This window comes from Eleginops maclovinus, chromosome 10 (genome assembly GCF_036324505.1).
Source record: "Eleginops maclovinus isolate JMC-PN-2008 ecotype Puerto Natales chromosome 10, JC_Emac_rtc_rv5, whole genome shotgun sequence".
In the NCBI taxonomy this organism is placed as follows: domain Eukaryota; kingdom Metazoa; phylum Chordata; class Actinopteri; order Perciformes; family Eleginopidae; genus Eleginops; species Eleginops maclovinus.
Window position 1 is genome coordinate 8,365,339 of NC_086358.1, and position 19,463 is coordinate 8,384,801.

General features: G+C 40.5%; 1 protein-coding gene across 1 annotated transcript in view; it reads right to left on the reverse strand.

The window, feature by feature from the left end:
• plce1 (phospholipase C, epsilon 1) overlaps positions 1-17,062 on the reverse strand; it is a 74,126-nt gene extending 57,064 nt beyond the window's left edge. The window contains 7 exon segments of the mRNA XM_063893116.1: positions 4,280-4,489; positions 4,616-5,029; positions 5,492-5,649; positions 5,652-5,709; positions 5,711-6,144; positions 6,550-6,913; positions 16,929-17,062. Of these exon segments, the coding sequence (XP_063749186.1) occupies positions 4,280-4,489; positions 4,616-5,029; positions 5,492-5,649; positions 5,652-5,709; positions 5,711-6,100 (1,230 nt within the window). The 5' untranslated portion in view covers positions 6,101-6,144; positions 6,550-6,913; positions 16,929-17,062.
• Positions 17,063-19,463: the final 2,401 nt, after the last annotated feature.

Genomic DNA, 19,463 nt, shown 5'->3' on the forward strand with positions numbered 1-19,463 from the left:
TGACCTCCCATGCCATCAACAATGTGGAACACCTCCACAGGACTAATAGCTACAAAACTCTCCTAGTAGAATCAACAATGCACAAAATCAACAACTGCTTTAAACAATATCCCCAAGACACAGCCTGTGTATATCAAAATCTCATGAGACAAGTCAAATACAACCCCCAAGGAGCATTTCAGATATTTTTATTCACTTCCCATCATAAATATTCCTGGATTTTAACTGCAAACATTCTGACTTTATGTCCTAACAAGACAAGACACCGTGAGAGAAACAGGAAAGCACAGAGTGACCCAAGAAGGAAGAATGTGTTCCCGTCCCCAAAGACCACTTGCATCCTGGACAATGAGTAAACGATATATTGAAGAGCATCCCAGCACAAACTGCTGTGTGTGTGTGTGCATGGTCACTTACCACTTAACTTGACACCACTTTGAGTGAAATGAAAGGACACAGCAGGGCTTTAATTGCTACGCTCCACAGAAGGCATACAATAAAATGCTTCTGGCTTCACAGACTGTTTGATCACAGCACAAGGTGTGTGCGTGTGTGGGTGTGTGTGTGTGTGTGTGTGTGTGTGTGTGTGTGTGTGTGTGTGTGTGTGTGTGTGCGTGTTTGTGGGAGGATCAAACCTGTACAAAGTCATCGTACACTTCCCTGTTTTGTGTCTAACTTCCCTGTCACTTAGTGTTACATCAGTTAAAAAAAGTGAACAGAGGGAATAAACAGACTTAATTAAGAACTCACTATTTGTTTTGCCTTTTGACTCGTTGTGAAAGAATGCAAAGGGTTTGTTTATATCATTTACCATCACGTTCATTTTCCATCATGAACGTATGCAGTGAAAAGAACCTATACGTTCAGGCCTGTCTTAATCTAAACCTCCTTTTTGTTTCCATTCTCTCACTCTTCCTATTTTCTTTTAAAATCGTCCACGCCTGATTCCCCCTTCATTTCTTCTTTTTCCACTGTTAAAATCTCATTTTCTCTCCAAGTGTGTTACCCCTTCCCTCTCCCTCTCCTCTTGCTGCCTCCCTGCTCCAATCCCTCCTTCATATAGTCCTGTGTTCCTTGGCTCGCTTCATTAGTTGTAGCAATAAACACACAGGGCAACAGGATACCTCCAGAAAACTCCTCAACCTGATTATTGCAGAGTCAGGCATACATGCCACGGCATATAGGGGGGGGGGGGGAGAAGACTGTGTAGCATAAGGTTGGTTGTGTGTGAAAGGAAGACGGGAGCAGAGAAAGAAAAGACACAGGGGTTTGTTTTCTTCAATTACCCTACCCCATTTCAATGTGTTTATGTTGAATACTGCATACATATTATCACATGTGGTTTTGGACGAAAAGGATCACACTACATCAGGGGCGTCCAGACTTTTTTAGCCGAAAGCCACATACAGAAAAATCTACAAAGGGATGAGCCACTCACTAGAGGTGAGGTATATTGCCTCGTAAGTTAAGTATGAATTAGCAAAATCCTACATCTCAGCTCTTCATAGGGTTTATTTTATTTTGGTTTTAGTTCATTCATTAAAACAGGAGCTTCAGATTGCTTAAAATAAGGGGAAATATCAAGGGCATATTTCAAGCTTGTTATGCAAATACGATATTTGGGTTTTTTCTTATCCACTTAGATTTGTTAGAACATTTGTTCAACTTTATTTGACTGAATTTAATGGAAATTGGGCTTATGAACAAATGAATACAACTGTGTAACATATTTTTAAGAAGTACAATATAAGACGAGCACAAGTTGAAGCTGTGGGCCATATTCCATTATACTTTTTTGATTTTGCTGAGGGCCGATTCAAAATGCATAGTTTGGACAACCCTGCACTATGTTAAAGGAAGTTAACTCAATTGTGGCATACTGTACTTTCATCTTCCACTTTACCTCCATCTGCTGCATGCCATCTAATACAATTTACAGAAACTGGAAGGTTTCTTGATGCCTGCACGATACTCATTTGTTTATTGCAGGCATTCCTACTTTATCATACATTTTTACGATCCTGACGACAGCTCGGCTAAAACCCTCCTTATTCACTGCCCTCAGTGTTCTCTGAGTTCCTCTGGTGACCCCTAACAGGAGTAGCTCCGATGGTGTTTTGACAAGGGAAGTGCTGGCAACTCCCCCCCAATTTTCAATAGGCTCATTATTAAAGCAGCTCTGCCTGGACTTAACTTGGCCCGTATTTCTACGACCACAAAGGGGTCATAAAAACACTTCTGGCAAAGTCAGAAATTACACTGCAAGCATGAGCGTGTGTGTGTGTGTGTGTGTGTGTGTGTGTGTGTGTGTGTGTGTGTGTGTGTGTGTGTGTGTGTGTGTGTATGTGTGTGTGTGTATGGCATAAGTGTACAAGCCCCCGTTTGCTCATGAGAAACTTGGAGACAATGCTCGGCTCTGTTGAAAGCATGAACCCATAAAAAACACAATTACATGTCCATGCATTTTTTCTGCTATTTTTCTGCTATACATTATATATTGTAATGGAATTTAAAGTACCGCCACACAGCAACAGTTACACAAAACATCAACAATAAATGAAATATGCTACTTGGCATAACAATTTAATACATTTGCGCTTGTGATTCTGTTTTGAAATGCATCAAGGCAGTGGGTTCAGTCCCCCTGTTTTTTGAGTGCTTACAGGAAGAGGAGGGAGAAGATAACCAAAAAACAACAGGAGAGTTTCCTGTGTGATGCTGCTGATTCCAAGTCTTGAGAATATCATGATGCTGCACCTCTCAGACTGAAAAGCATGACTCAAACAAATAAAACTGCCTCTTATTTAAGAGCAGTACTAGCTGTGTTTTCTTTGAAGTGTGGTTGCGGAGGTGGCTGAAGCTGAACCGCTCCTGTGAGAGGTTCTCATGTTTGTAACAACAATAATAGAGCAATGACCTGGGTCTCCTCTCTGTCTCACTCTGTCTCTTTCCTCCCTCACTCTGTCTTGCTCATTTACCTTCTCTCCAATTTCCATGGCCATAACTTTAATGCAGATGCCAACTCTGCTCAGTCCATTTAAACACACACACACACACACACATACACACACGCACAAGGCTCAGTCATTCAGTCTGTCAGTAATATAGGGAGCAGAACCAACAGAGAATAAATCATTTTTCCGCAGCAGGGGCCTACTCCGAACAAAGAGCCTGTGTGTATGCGTTTTTTTGAGGGTGTGTGTGTTGGTGTATTAACATATCCCTTGAACAAATTATTCATCCCTCATGCATAACAGGCATAACGTTTCAACCCAAAGAGTGAAAAGCAAAAGCCAAGAACAATCATCTTTCATTGGAGAAGGAATCAATCATGTCATAAATACTCTGTGCCACTACAGAGAAGTATTGCACTTTTTCTCGTGGCAGAGAATAAGAGAGCTTGAACAGCAAACCACATATTAAAACCCAAAGCCTTATCATCAGTGGAAAATCCACATCATTTAAAGCACTTGAAGACAAAGCACATTACAGCTGGAGGAGAACAGTCATGATTGAATACCTCCCACTCCAACACATTTCCTAAACTCCTAAAAAGGCAACCTTAATAACCCTTAGATTAGGATGAGTGTAGAAATAACATGTTTAATTGTGCTGATAAACACTTTCTTAATATTGTTTTGCACTGGTATCGTTCCTCTTTCTTACTGGAGTGAGTTTACAGTAGCCTGGATGTGAAATACAAACTACCCAGTGCCTGAACTTTATTGCATCGCTGTCCTCATTCTTCCTTTGTGACAGCTTTTACCGCATGTTTGACTCCTTGAAATATGGAACGCTTCTATAAATTGGTGCAGTAGTGACGTAATGGGATTTTTCCATTGCATTTTGGAATACTGCAACTCTCAAAGTCTTTGTTCCTTACACTTTTTGCTTAGCAGGGTCATTTCTACACATCAAAACCGTTTTTATAATAATTAAAGGGTAAAAGCAATCACCGAAATAAAGTAAATAACATAATGCTTTAAAGAAAACACATACCAGTCGCATGAATTCAAGGCGTGATAACATTTAGTAATATTATTTAGTCGATTATTAGCAACCCCCTTTCTTGAGACATGTAAATGATATTCACCAGTGCGTTATTTACTAACATATTTTATGTTGTAGCACAAAATGTGACAATCTTGTGTACTTCATCACAGAGTTTTTTTCAGGCCTCTAACCAAAAACTCATTAAAAAAAACACTGACTTTGAGAAGAGGGAACCCTTGCGGTGCTACAACGCTAACTAAATCGTATGAGTCTGTCATTCTCTTACCTGTTGTAGCTCAACTCCAACCAAACGCAGTATCTCCCTGCAGACTTTTGATTCTTCCCCCATCCCACGCGTTACGATTGGCCACAAATCCTTCTTGCTGGGTTTCCATATCCAGTGATTCACCACCACGTCCCAGACCTCCTCTGAGATGCGTCCTGATGGCAGCGTCCTGACGATGGCTCTGGTTCCAGTACACACTGACTTGGTCACCTTATGGAAAGAAAAAAGTATTTAAAAATGCCTCACAAATGTGTTTTAGATTGTCAAGGGTGAGAAAAGGTATCAAATCAACTGATTAGTCTCAAAGCCAATAGAAATAGAATGTTGTGTAAATACCTTTTTATTATTCTTGAAGAAGCGCCTGACTAGGACAGTGGAACGCTCTTTACGGTTCCTAATAAACTCGGAGTTATCCTCTTCATCCTCCTCCTCCTCCTCCTCACTGCTGCTGCTGCCCCTGCTGTAGTCTCTGGTCACTCCCGAGGATGACCTCTCGTCGTTCCTCAAGGTCGTCTTCATGGTTTCTAGAGATGCTCGTCTTAGAAACACCTTCTCCAGGGAGTTTTTGTCCACCCTGGGCTTCCTGTTGAGCCTCTCTAAACTGGAGTAGCCATCGTTGAGACGGTGCTGGTGGATGTGTCCGTTCTGGGGATGCTGCCGGTGCTTGGGGAGGGGGGAATTACAAGGGGACGACACTAAAGAGCTCGGTTCGCTGGAGGGACCGCACCGGGTTGAGAGGTAGGGTGACATCTGGAAGCAGAAAACATGGCAGATGAATTGATTGCTTTTTTAGTTAAGCTAAATTAGCATTAGGTTTAGGACTATCTAATGAAGTTAATAATTAAATTAACACATTTACATTGTGATTAGGAAAAAAAGTATGTATAATTTCAGCAAAACATAGCAGTCACAAAGCAGGAAATGTGATATAATGCAAAATGATAAAGCCTTTTTGATGCTTGAACAAGCAAAACCAGCACAGGTTTCAAAGTGCACCAGATTTCTGTGTTTAAAACTAAAAAAGTGCATCCTTCAAAATGTAGGTTAGTATTCCTGTTTTCAGAATTATTGCAATAAACTGTATTGCAAAAAAAGTAGGGCAAGGTCAAACTTACAGCATTGTAGAGCCCAAATAAGACACATAACAGTCTTATTGCAGTAAATGTACACAATGTTCAGATTACCAGGACTAGCAGCTTCCTTCTTTATTACCTTGTTTAACGCCAGCATAGACACCGGCAGGCTGCTGCGGCGGACGTGTCTCCGGTGGTGCTGAGCGGGGCTGTGGCAGCGGCGGGGGCTCTGAACAGGGCTGGAGCTGGAGCTGTGGCTCGGACTGGATCTGTAGCTGTGGCAACAATAGATGTTTGGACTTGTGTGAAGGCTAGACCGGGTGCAGGAGCAGAGGGTTCTGCCAGTTCTGTTCCTGCCTGCATCCACACCCTGTCCAGAGGTGTCCAGCTGGCAGGGAGAGCCTTCTGAACTTTTCCCAGGTATCGGAGTTATTCCAACAATTCTCCTGCCAGCTGAAGGCTCTGGATGAAGTTTCTCTTCGGCGCCCGGGAGTTTGGAGCCGTGATCCAGACAATCGTATTCCTCATCCAGAATTGTGTCTTTCCCACTGTCACACGACAACTTCCGATAAAAGATGAGGGAAGGGCTGCTCCTCTGTTTTGAGTTCCATAATTGGTCGGAGTATCGCCACACTTCCTGGCTGTCATGTCTGGTTTCTCTGTTCGGTCTGCTGCCAGAGCATGGAGGTGAAGCACGCTGAGCCAGGACGACAGACCCAACCTGGGTTTGATTTTCTTCAGTAGACATTGTGTCTCCCTGCAGAGTCCTTGTTTCTGTGTTTTGCTGCAGCTCTGGAAATAAGTAACACTTTGCTGTTAAATTGCAGTCGAACATGAGGAATCTGACCTCATAGCATGAACAATACATCTCTCACAGACTCTCTTAATTGAAACATTTAAGAAGCAACGTCTTACATCTCAATTAGGGGCTCCCTACAGCAGCCAGAGGAAAGGAGGAAATTACATTTGCAGATTTCAAAACCCATATAATGTGAAAGATGGCACATGTATAACTCATAGGGTCTACATGAGAGGGAATGGAATTTTCCCTGAATGGACAGTTGGCTCACTATTTCAAAAATGTCCAAAGTGTTTCATCTCGGGGGCATTAAAGCACATTTCTCTGCTGCAGCGTCACAAAATGATTAGATATGACCATGATCTGTATTAAACCTTACTTCTGTTTAAAGTACTTACTATAGAGATACAGATATCCACTTCAGGTCATGCTACTCAACAAGCTGCTGTTCTTTTCCGGTCTCAGTGTTATCATGGTCAAAGGCCTGCTGGTTGGGGCGTGATGGCTTCAGCTCGCAGCGACCTCCTGAGAGACCCCGTCCGTACAGAGTTGGCTTTGTGTGTGCTTTGTTTTCTGTAGAAACAGAAGCTTGGGCAGCTGTACAAACCGGCAGATAGAGCACCCACGGAGGTTACACTGGAGGACCGAGGAATTTCCTTGATAGCACGGTTCACGGTCGCAGCTCAAGAGGCCATGTGTGTTCCTTTGTGCATTAGCCCTGATTGGTTCTGTATCTCTGGCATAGCTATCCACTTGCAGACCCTGAGAGAAAAAAAGACAGAGGTAACAGGTAAATCAATATTCACAAATAATTTCCATTGTATGATAAATTCACAATAAATGAAACTTTCTTTTAAGAGAGAAAAGGTTCAAGTACAAAGAGGAAACAAGAAAAAATAAAAACACACAGAAGAAACTATTTCCTTTGACCACTTTAAGAGGATCACTTTTTTTCCCTCATGTATGTTCTTTCATCACATCAGCATTCTTATCTATAACTATTCAACAGAATCCCCGCACAGAGTGTGGGCCATTGTGACGGCAACAACTGAAATAACAAAAACGACCAACTATATGGGGCAATAACAACAACACTATAAACACTACATTCAGCCCCATTTCCTGAGATGAAATATGGTTTATAGGAGGTGTTATGTGCTTGGTACTTGGTAGATTTGAGTTTGTCTGGACTATGACCTTTCAGAGGTTGAATTACATTATTAAGTAATGTCTTGTTTTGGAGAAATCGCCACATCGCCACACTACCAAAGAATCAGTAATTAACAGACGGCTATGTATTTCTATAATGAGTCACAGAATTACATTTTATGGATAATAAGAAGAACTTTTATTTGATTGATGCAATCCATCAGATATATCAGAATGACAGCTCTCCATGATGTGATAGATGCTGTGATTATCAAAAAGAAATAACTTCAAAACAGGTGGACCCTAGTGGCTGACATAATAATTAAGACGATTGAACCTTTATTATAGACTCATATTTGATCCCCATCCTCCCTCTCTCCCATTTCTTCCTGTTATCTCTCTACCATCTACTGTCAATAGCTGCATAAAATGTTATTCGTGGTATACAACAATGTTTTGAGATTCCAATGCTAGCAAACTTTATACAATCAACAACTTATAACGTCCCTCCTCCTCCAAAATCAACATTTGTCGTCAGGCTCTTTGACTGCAATTATCATAAACTGATTTTTTACTTTTGATATTGTCCAGCAGTATTGGAAATAAAAGACTTTTGGAAAAGAGAAAAAGGAACAAACAGCCCATTTGTAGTAGCTGCTTTTCCTCCCACACAGCTATATATTAAACTGTGTATTTGATTCAATATGAGTGAAACAAATCTATTCAGTACATTTATAGGTGACTATCAGAACTGGCTAGGGATTAATTGTTCTGAGGCATGAAATACATCCATAATAGACACACTCACAAAACCACCCACAACATGCATGCATACTAATTGTGTGGTTTTGGTGTATCAACCGTGGCCAGGGATGTATAAATCCTAAAAAACGAGTCCCTGAAACCTCATCGTTAAACGACCACAGCCCACTCCGCCAAAATGCCACAGTAGGAATGCAGGGCCGAACCAGAGAGGAAGGGCTCTGCAATTATGCGAGGGAGAAGAAGACAAATAAAAACTCATTGATCCCTGGTAAATCATGCAGTCAAGGTACTGTGTTGAATGTCTGCAGCCTCTCTTCAAGGTTCAGTGCTACATTCACACAGACAGAATCTCACCCAACGGGATGAAACAGACAAATGCTCCATTCATGAGCTCACAGTCACATTACAACACACTTCCTCTGAAACTACGCAGCAGCCTGAGAGAGAGGCACTGATTTTATAGCTGAAAAACTGTCAAGATTTGGAGATGCCACCGTTTGAGTTTTGCTCTTTTTCCACGACTGAATCAAGCGCTACACTCCAGGCAGGTTTTACAATCGAAGCAGACCTACATTGATCACTAGGTAGGTATTTATTACTGCCTAAGGGCCACTCAGACAGTAATAACAGAAGAGCCCAGAATCAGAACTTCCCAGAAGCTAATAAACGTCTAGTAAAAATTATATTTTGGAGTAGGCAAGAGAAGGTGGTTACTTTGTGTATTTTTTACAGAAAGTGGGCTTTATTAATACATTTTATGGAGCTGAAAATAAAACTTATTTTACATAACAAAAAAACTACTCGACTGAAAAAACTTTTGTATTCAAACTCATCCATACCAATTAAAATGTAATAATCAGAGTTATTATTTCACATCACTATCAGCTCTGCAAAATTAAGCTGGTTTGGTGATCATTGGATGCAAATACTATCTGCATGTCAACCCAATGACCTGCCGTACGTGAACAATAAAACATTTCACGGGGCAATAGTTGCGCAACTCTTACTGAAACTTAAACTAGCTTGTCTGACGCCACATACTGCAGATTTAAAAGGAGATACCTGAAGAATTTGACCCACCAATACGTGTTCTCGCACCTCAGATAAAATAGGACAATTATTATCTCAAACTTGTGCATTTTTGAGGAAATAATCTGCACTGCAGCGAATCAAGCTCAAGCTGCTTATCAGAAGGCCATCGTTTCATCAGCTAGTTATCAACAATCATTCAGATTAACTTCTCTTTACATTATTGCTGTGTATTACACTTTTTGAGTACTCTGTTCTTTCTTAAGGTGAGCCAACATCGATCCATAGCGGAAAGACTCTCAGCTGATGTGTCACTAACAGGTCAAACCAGATATATCCAAGGTTGGCAAGAGGGATTAGCAAGTATGGCTCAGGCAGGTAACAACAACTACTACATTTGGGAGGAGCAAAGAGAAATGAAAGTACAACAAAATATGCTGACAAGACATCATTAAAAACATGGATGTTTTTATTTAGGAGCCATCTGTGAAACCATCTGCTGCTTCAGCTGATGTAATGCAGCTGGACAGGTGTGGGCTGTCATGTCAGCTGAGGACACAATCTGACACACGACATGTTAGGGCACGATCCTGTCCAATTATGGGTCAGGAGGGCTGGACTACTAACCGTTTGTTGACTCCAGAGGAGCGTACTGTAGCTTTAAATCCTGAAGCCATGTGCCCAGGGGCATGATCAGCAGCTGTGTTTGCCATCCAGCTAAATTGAAATCACTCTGAAATTAGAAACAGGATAGCGTTTCCACATTCTAGGTACTTCAAGTGGAAGCTAGAGGACTTGAAGCTTTGCTATGGATGTTCAACAGCCATTTGCGAAGTTGTTATCCTCAACCGTAACAGATCTGCTGTGTGATCATCCAAAAAGATGATGTTTATTTACACATAATGACTGCTAATAATCACAAATATTTATCAAATCTCACTTGGTAAAGCCTCAAAACAACCAAGCACACCCACGGAATGGACTTCAAAGTATCCCCTTGTTATCGGCTGAACTGCGACCCCGGCCGGGAAAGCAAAGGGCTCTCTCAGGCTAAATCTCAGCCTTAGGCTAAAAACACAGACAGACAAACACACACACACACAGGAACGAGGTCACACAGAGTGACAAGTGCACTGACCAAGAAAGCCCTCTATCACTTCTACTTCACTACCTGTATTATATATTGTATAGCACATCACATCAGACTTCTTTATTGAGACAAGCACCATACTGAGGAATATAAATATAATCAGATGATGAAATACTCACATTAATGTAACCAGTAAGCCTTCATCTAATGCTCCAGGTTGTCCAGGGTAATCAGGTTTCACACCCTTGTTTTGATGACAAATGAAAGAGAGGGATAGAGAGACATGAGGGATCGGCTCTGCACACTCCAGCACAAGTTCAGCTATCAGAATGTGTTTTTCTAGTTTGTCGAGATAAATCTTACAGTCATCTGACTGACTGCTACAGCACATGACCAAGGATTGCAATGACACACGTATAACTATTTCATTTCATGAAGTATTTGTGAGGAGTTTCTGTCATAAAGGATATGATGGAATAAATAAAAGAGAGTTCCAAATAAGACAGATTTGGTTTAACATTGTAAAAGATACACTTAGGTTCCTGAAAGAGTAAGATGGGAAGAGATGTACAACTCTTATTTCTGTAAGGGAAAATAAAGCGGGAAGTTAGCTTAGCATAAAGACTTGAAACAAAGCTTACCTGCATCAGTCCAGAGCTAACCAAATCTCCCTACCAGTACCTTGAAAAATCACTATTTACAAGTTAAATCTCTAGGATTTTATCTGTAAAAACAAACAAACAAACAAGTAATTGGAAGGGGAACATTTGAGATGCGGCGTACAGGGTTTTTTCTAGAAAAATATAGTTTTAGGGCAATACCGTGGCGCTGATCTTGTACATAAGAGATCTAAGTTCTCACGAGAGCATGACGCCCGTATACAAGATGGCCCCGTGGACGTAAACAACAACAACAACACAACGTCGGAGCTCCTTAAAAACAAAGACCATCAGAAATATTGTTTTCTGGCATCACTTCTACATTTTACGGGGTAAATCTGCATTTTGGTATGAAGGCACACGCCGAAAGTGAGAGGGCTTAGCACCCATTACCCGCTTTAGACAAAACCCTGGGAGTATGTTCAATCCTGATGTGCCAGTCAGGTCGCTAGGCGTCCAAGGCTCTTCGTTATAATCTAGATTGCCATAATGGATGGTCTGAATCTTGGAAATATCAAAACTACAGCCCCTGAAAACATGGGCTTGTATACTTCTTTAAAACGTGTAAACATCAGTAGAACAGTCGAGGAAAACTGTGAAGTCAGCTGCATCTCTGGAAAAACCCACATAAAAGAAGTACGGTCTGCTCATCTTGCTTTAAATTAAAACTCTTGGGTACTACCAACAGATTCCATGCAGCAATAAAGTGTAGCGCATGTTTATCAAAGCAAGATGGGATGACCTCAGCACCTCTGACAGCGCTGAAGAAACATAATCAGGATCAGATGGTTAGCAACAAACTGCATTTCTTTGTCTTTGAGGGTGTGTTTCAGTTGTTGCCTCATTTATCTCAAACGGGGTATTTCCCAACTGCCCTACATCAGTTAGAATATAATTTACAGAATAATTGCATGGGGGCTCACACCATGTCATTTTGATTTCACAAACAGGGCTTTAGTTCGATGCTGTTCAGTTGGGAAATACATTTTATCACATCCCTATAGTGAGGTTATTGATTATACAGAATAAAACTACTGTGTTTTACTGTATGGCCTTTGCACAGTGATAAAATGACAATCCATTCCTAACTTTAAAAGAAGGGATTTACATAAACTAACAGTGAATTAAGATAAGACAGGTGGCAAAATGGTGTAATGGTTGTAAAGTCCTAACAGTCGCTACACCGGACAATGCTTGCCTTGTTAATTGCCAACGGACCATATTTATTGGTTGGGTCACATCAAGTTTGTGGCAGCAGTTCTTTTAGTTCTTTTGGACGATACTCGGACAACAATAGCTGGTAAACCTATCTATGTTGTCTCATACATTCAATACATTAGCGACAGGCATGTTTCTTTACAGATCTATGAATTTCAATGTAGAAAAATAGACTTAAAGCAGGCTACAGTGAACCAAACAACCAATTGTCCATTATGTCACCACCTTCTGTCGAGTCAATTAAAAATAAGTGACAATTTGTTTTAATGAGTTTGTCTTTGAAGCGGAACTGTTTTTGAACCCCGTCCTGAATGATTGTTTGTGTCCCCTCAACAGGAGGTCCTCATGCTCACATAAAAGCCTTTTTATCCAATGTTCATTCATGAGGGATTATTTCACAACTCATCCAAACAATGACTCACAGCCTGGTCTGTGATTATGTCCAATTTCAGATGGATTGCAGGAAGTAAAGCTCAATCAGTGAGGGGGAAAGCAGCACCGTGAATTACTGGTAACCACCTTCATGCTTTATCACTTTTTAAGCTGAGTCACTGGATATAGAATATAAGAGCGAGTAAATGGCATGGAAACTGTAAAAGGGAAAAATAAGAGCTGGATTCAAACTGAGCTGAAATGCCACTTAATCTCCCGAGCCTCCAAAAAAACCTCCACTAAATACTTTGCACTCAGATTCAGCATTAGATCTGCAGCATTCCAGCAGCATAATAAGCAGGTCAGGGAGAGAAGGAAACCCCTTTTCTGTTGTTGAGGGCACAAAAAGCATGCCACGCGAGGACAAAAGAGTGACGCTCCAGCTGCAGAGAATACACAGATTTCAATTAGATTCTCTTTTCAGCCGAAAACGCTTTGGTGATGAGTAAAGAGTAAAAACAGTAAAGATAGTGCCAAAAACAATTAATTATTATCCTGTTGAAATGGGAGAAACTCAAGGAAGTGACACAAGCTACAAGATTCACAAAAAATGAAAGATAATGGGATAAAAATCTGATTATTACAAATGTTAGAGAACGTAACCCAACTACGGATGTACCTTAATGGTTTAACCATCCGTCTTAACTTTGTCAAAACTATTAGATTGTAAGGCTGTGAGAAATAAATCAAAACGTTATGTTTTCTGGCGCTGTACCAATTCTTATTATCACTTTATCCATTTTTGTATTGATGATTGCAAGAAAGCCTTTAAGCAGACAAGCTCAGAGTGAACATTTAAAAATATAATACACAAATATATAAAAATATACTTTATATAAATTAACTAAATATTGAACTATTGACAAAATATTCCCTGGAACAAAAACAAATTGCTGTACAAAATATTGAATATAGCTGGAATACAGAGAATGTATAAAGACAATGGTATCGAGTTCAGATGATTTTGTTTTATAATTAAGCAACCTGCTCTTTGTTAGTTATCCAAGTACACAAGAATGGATTATTTAGAGCTTTGTAGAAGAATGTGAATTAGGCTGTATAATTCTGCTGTTTTAGCTACAAAACATGGCCTACTCATCTCCACAATCCAGTAAAAGAACATCCTGCACAGTTCACAATAAATCTTCAGTATACCTAAAATTCCTTGTATGCAAAGGACCCCCCCCTCTCTTTAACACAGGGGGTCGGAGAAGAAAAGACGCATCATATGACTACAATAGAATCACATTCCTTTTACCGGTCGCAGTTTAAAAGAAACTGACAAATGTTAGAATGCAGTGCAAAGACCCAGATAAAAGGAGAGATCAGTGCAGCTTGGGAGTTAGGAAAACCTTCATGTGCTTATGGAACATAAAGGGGAAAACTACTCGTAAAAAGTCATGTGCATCTCTATTCAAAGAGCTCAAAATGATCCAAACCCAGTGTACAACCAAGCCAGATTAACCGAACCAAGGGAAAAACAGCTTTCCATCTGCTGGCCAATAAAATTCAAAGAGTTTGAAGATTGATTTATTAACATTATAGGGGCCCAAATGACCCAACATCAGTCAAATTACAATTTGTGGAGGGTCCCTCTATAAAAAAAAAAAGCTGGTTATGTAGTATTGGTCACATAGCATCCCCATTTAGACCTCCTTTGCAGCGTATTGTTTTTTCAATAATACAGAATGATCTGAAGAGGCGATATGAACCTACATGTGTCAGATCAATGCTATTCACGATTATCAAACCAGCCACTGGGAGAGCTCATAAATAATGAAACAACAACACACAGGGTTTTAAGCGAGATAAAACTACCATCCTTCCCATTCCAAGATCAATCGCTCTTGAGACAAAAGAGACAGTTTAAGTGATGCAAGATCAGCATGCAATCCGCAGGTTTTATTCCTTTTCAACACATTCTGCCTGACAGAAACAAGCCTGGCTGCGCTGCTAACAGAACAGGCTTTTCATGCGAGGAACCTGGAGAACATATGGCTTTGATTAGAGGGCAGGGCAGAGTGCTACGCCAATGGAAAGTGCAGAGAGAGAGGGGCTGTGAGTGTGTATCTGTGTGTCTGACTTCAGCGTAACAACAGAGTGAGAGGGCTGACTCAAAAAAGGGGGTGACTGTATCCCCACGCTGGACGTTGAAAGGTGTGTAATTTGCACTTGAAAGGTGGCCCGAAAGAATTCTGAGCTGTGTGAATTATTGCCAGGGTTTGTGAAGGTGAGTCTATAACAACATAAAGAGTGTTAAGGCATAACAAAAGTGAACCATGACAGTAGGACTAATGTCGGGCCTTGTGTAAATGAAGCTGGTGCAAACTTTCATTGTGAACCTTGACCATCAGTTAAAAATGTTTTGATATGCAACATAGTTGTTGCTGTTCTGTTAAAATCAAATAGACTTATGTAATCATTTGGCAATTACTGAACATTTGCCGCCTTAGCCTAAACACAATTAAGACTTTTAATAAGTATTCATTCCCATTAGCCACTTAGTTTGTTAATTCCCAGAAAGCCTATAGTGTTGACCAGCAGTAGTTATTTGGAGAATGTTTTTAAAGGTGCCATAGAAAGCATCTATCTGGTAATTTAAATTGTTCTCTGAAGAAGGTATATAACTGTGGTTGATCCAAAAAATGTCCAGATGCGGTTTTACAGGCCCATTTGGGCGCTCATTTAAATAATTATGATGAGCTCTGCTCTGATTGACTGGTTTACAAGGAGCAATCCATGGCTGCCTCAGAGCCCACAGAAGTAAGTGAAGTTCTCGAAACTGTGAGAGATGAACCATGGAGGCTATTGGCACCCAACCTTACATGTTTGAGCCTTTATCAGAGGAGGAAACCGATGAATTTGAAGAACAGCAAGTTGGTCGGAGATTGGAGAGCAACGTTACGGAGTGGTAAACTAGCGTTAGTGGTTCCAGGAGCTGGTGTATGCAAATGTTGGGGCTGGAATACCGTGTGTGACGAACTCAGAGGGATTGTTGTAATTTGCCCGTTTTACCGCTGTGATGTGCATATTCACGATTTGCACGTGAAGGAGGAAACATGGTGTTTGAGGTTCACGGTATGTCAGTTCAATGTACCAAATTCTCCTTATTCAACTATGCCAAGGTAAATACAATCAAAGTGCAGCATGTACTAGAGAAACATGTAGGCCTAGTCTATGTCACAATTGCTAAATGTTTAAAAGCTCAAAGGTCAATTAAGGCCACAATTAACACTGCTCTATCATACACTTGAAAGACAGTGATGTCATCAAGACAAAGTCTGGAGTCTGAACAAATGGAAATCACCTATTGAGGCTCCTGGAAGGGAGGATGAACAAGTACAACCTGTCTCCCATCCCCATCTGCTACAGATGTATATCAAAACATCATCACACCTCTTCACCAACGGCTGGTTATGCCTTTTTAAAGTACAAATAATGACAGGGAGCTAAGCAAATATGGGAAATGCAAGTACTATCAATTCCGATAAAAGTAAAACTGACCTAGTCTATTCCAGTCTATATTTTAAGTATTAAAATAATATTATCATGTGTGTTTATCATGGTGGTCTTTTATCTTTGTGGCCTCACACTTGGCACTGTAAATATGGTATTGTTGTATGAGTATTGTGTGTCAGACTGTCTTATGGACGGGTGTTTTTTTCATGAGTTGCCCATGTGTCAGACCTGAGGCTAGATTCCCTACTGTTTTTCTGGTCTGGATCTGACTCATCTGAGCCATATCTCTATTTCATTTCCATGTGGATCCCTTTAATCTAAAGCAACCTTCACTGCAACGTCACACGCACATAAGGGTGAAAGGTCACAGTGCCAAAGGGATGTCTAGCCTAGGGGACTCCTGTCTAAGTAAACAATAACCTGACCTGTCAAACTAAATGCAAAATAACATGCACCAATGGACACACAGCCGTAAAAGATACAAACGTTACAATGAAGGAGCTTCTTAGGCAAAAATTAAAATCCCAATTAACTTAATGGATGCTATTAGCCAATAAAACAGACACAAACAAACTGTCAGTGGTGTAGCATTCTTATAGTTTAATGCACTTCGTAGCAAGCACTGAGAAATAATGTAAGATAGTAGTTTTAAAGCTATTTAACACAAATAGACCCCCCCAAAAAAACGTATAACAAACAGCCTTGAACCCCGTTTGGTAAGATTATGTTTCTGGTCATTTTCAACAACACTTCACATCCAGTTTTTGAAAAGGCCTACCGGACAAACACAATTAAATGCAAGAAAAACACTTTAAATGTGTGTTTGGGTTACTGCGGGGTTACTTGACACAAGTTAGGAAAACGCTGACACTGTGAGCAACTTTACAAACAAACCACACTCGCGACCAACGCAACCCCTGAAAGGTGTTTACGTGGATAAGCGTGACAGTTTGAGTAATTGTTTGCACAAACTTACCGAGCAATGTTGTCAAATCCAGTGAGCATCCAGGTAAACTCCGCAAACTGAGTAGTTCAACACATGTTCTGCTAACTTTTCGTGCACTGGTTTGCTTCACTCTGTCGGTTGATGCAGCCGCTGGTGCTGTGGTGGGAAACCGCTTTCCCTTCTCTGATGCCTTCAGGTGCTCCTCGGAAAACTGTGTTCAAGGGGTAGGTTAATGGATACTCTTTTTAGTTATATTTGTTTGTCAAATAGATCCAAGTAGGCTACTGGTTTACCAACTCTAGTCTCAATGGTCAAACTCAATGTGTTCACAATTGTTTTTGGATAAATTATAGGTTCCACATATACATAGGCTAGTTGACAGATCAAGTAGTCACCTGTTTGACTAAATACCTTATAGTTTATAAATAGACAAGTATTTTTTGTGATTTTAAACAGTGAAAAATAATGAATGCCACGGATATTTATCATTTATCAGAATGACTGACCATGAGTTAGTCAGAGGAAAGGCAACATATAATGTTGGTACCCCTACAGCCATATAGCTAGGCTTACTAGACAATTTAATTTAAATAATGGGATAAAATGTGCAAATATGTTCAGCAATTTGCATCATTGAATTACAGTAGTTACTGGGGGGGTTCAACATTGTTTAACTCGTGCGTGTGTTTGAATTGGAATTTGGAACCAATAGCCTACGTTAGATTTGTAATAAAGCTCTTAGTAGCTAAATATCCAACAGCACGCGAATGCGCCCTCTTATTCTCTCCCAGTAGCCATGAGTTTTGGACAGGAGGACAATAACTGCGGCTATGGGTTAGATTGTGGTCCTGCGTGTGTGTGTGTGTGTGTGTGTGTGTGTGTGTGTGTGTGTGTGTGTGTGTGTGTGTGTGTGTGTGTGTGTGTGTGTGTGTGTGTGTGTGTGTGTGTGTGTGTGTGTGTGTGTGTCATCACATTGGAATGTCTGGCAACAATTTCGCACCATACAGCCAGTCATCCACTGTATGCACATGCACCGTGTCCTATACATCGATTTCTATAGTCCACCAAAAATGATTTTACAGCAGTTAAATCTGAAAAGACTGATGGAACTCATGCGCCATTCATTGAGTGGTTGCAAAATAACTGCTTCCAGTGGAGGTTTCCCCCACATCGTGTCAACTTCAAACACTTGCTTTGATGAGTGGGCCAGGCAAATAATCTGCCAATCCAAAACAAGATGTGCCACACCTCAGCCTAAATCGGCCAGATATGTGGGACAAGCAGGTGCAATCGGCAGATGAATGATATTTGGAATAAATAATAGCCTGTTTTTTTGGTTGATAAAGGTCTTGGACGCAGCAAATCCAATGAATGCATTTCCCGGTTAAATGATTTATCTTTATTACTAGTTTGTTTTTTTATTGTTATGGAAAGTGAATTCTCGTAAATCCACTCCTTTATTTACCGTTGCCACGCCCACGTAAAAGCGAAAGCACGTGCTAGAGAGGTTCCCTTTTCCACTTCACAGCCTAAATTGCATACATTTCAATTTGGAAAATGGGGGATTATTTTCCAAATCCCTCCCCGCTCCTCTGATGGGAAATCTTATGCCATCTGTCAGGAATGTGCAACCCTTTCATTCCTCCACCTCTCCCCCACCCAGGAGTGTGCAAACGTTTGGGAATCCCCAGATCACTGATATTTTGAAATGTGATGTGATTCCTACATTGAAGTAATACGGAAAGTAGATAAGGACTGGAGTGACTTGAGAATTAACACTTGTGTACATCTTAGAATTGGTACTGTACGCTGTCCGCAAATAATGGGAGATCAAACAACACATCTATAAACCAATCCGAAAAGCACAAATTCCATGTATGTGTTAGTTTTGATAACTAATGTATCCTAAAATGTAAGGTACTGTAGATATAACTACACAAACTCTTATACACACACCTTTGACCTAAAGGAGGTGAAGTTGCATTCGAAAGTAAATCCTTGTGTTGTGGATCCTGCCCTCTGCTGTCAGTAAAAGATCATTACATGTTTAGGAACATACCATTATCCTAGTAACACCGGATGCAATAGCTATAGTAACACTGGTAATATCAATATTGATCATAGCAGATGCACCATGACTACTGTTACTACCTGTAAAACAGAAAACAACACAAATAAATCCGCGGAATAATTTATTTAGTGAATAGGGGTATATCGTAGAGATGACTTTTTAGAAATTGATGGGGATGAAAGGAAACAGTAGTTCTAAGGCTGAAGGTGTAGGGGGAAAAAAATAATATATATATATATAGCATCAAGGTAATTATCCCCTTTAACAAACAGCTTCTCTGTTGTAGTTCAGCCTCTTCACACTTTGCTCAGCCCCCAGTTGAAGATTTATGATGCAGCCGTGCCTAGATCTCGAGTTAGGTTTATTACACCATCTGCATGGAGTTAACCCTCTATGGAAGGTACACGTATTTGTTTGGGAATTTATAGTTTATCCTGTGACACAATGAAACGCAGCCTTTCTGCATGACTGCTCAAAGCCTCACAACTGTGTAC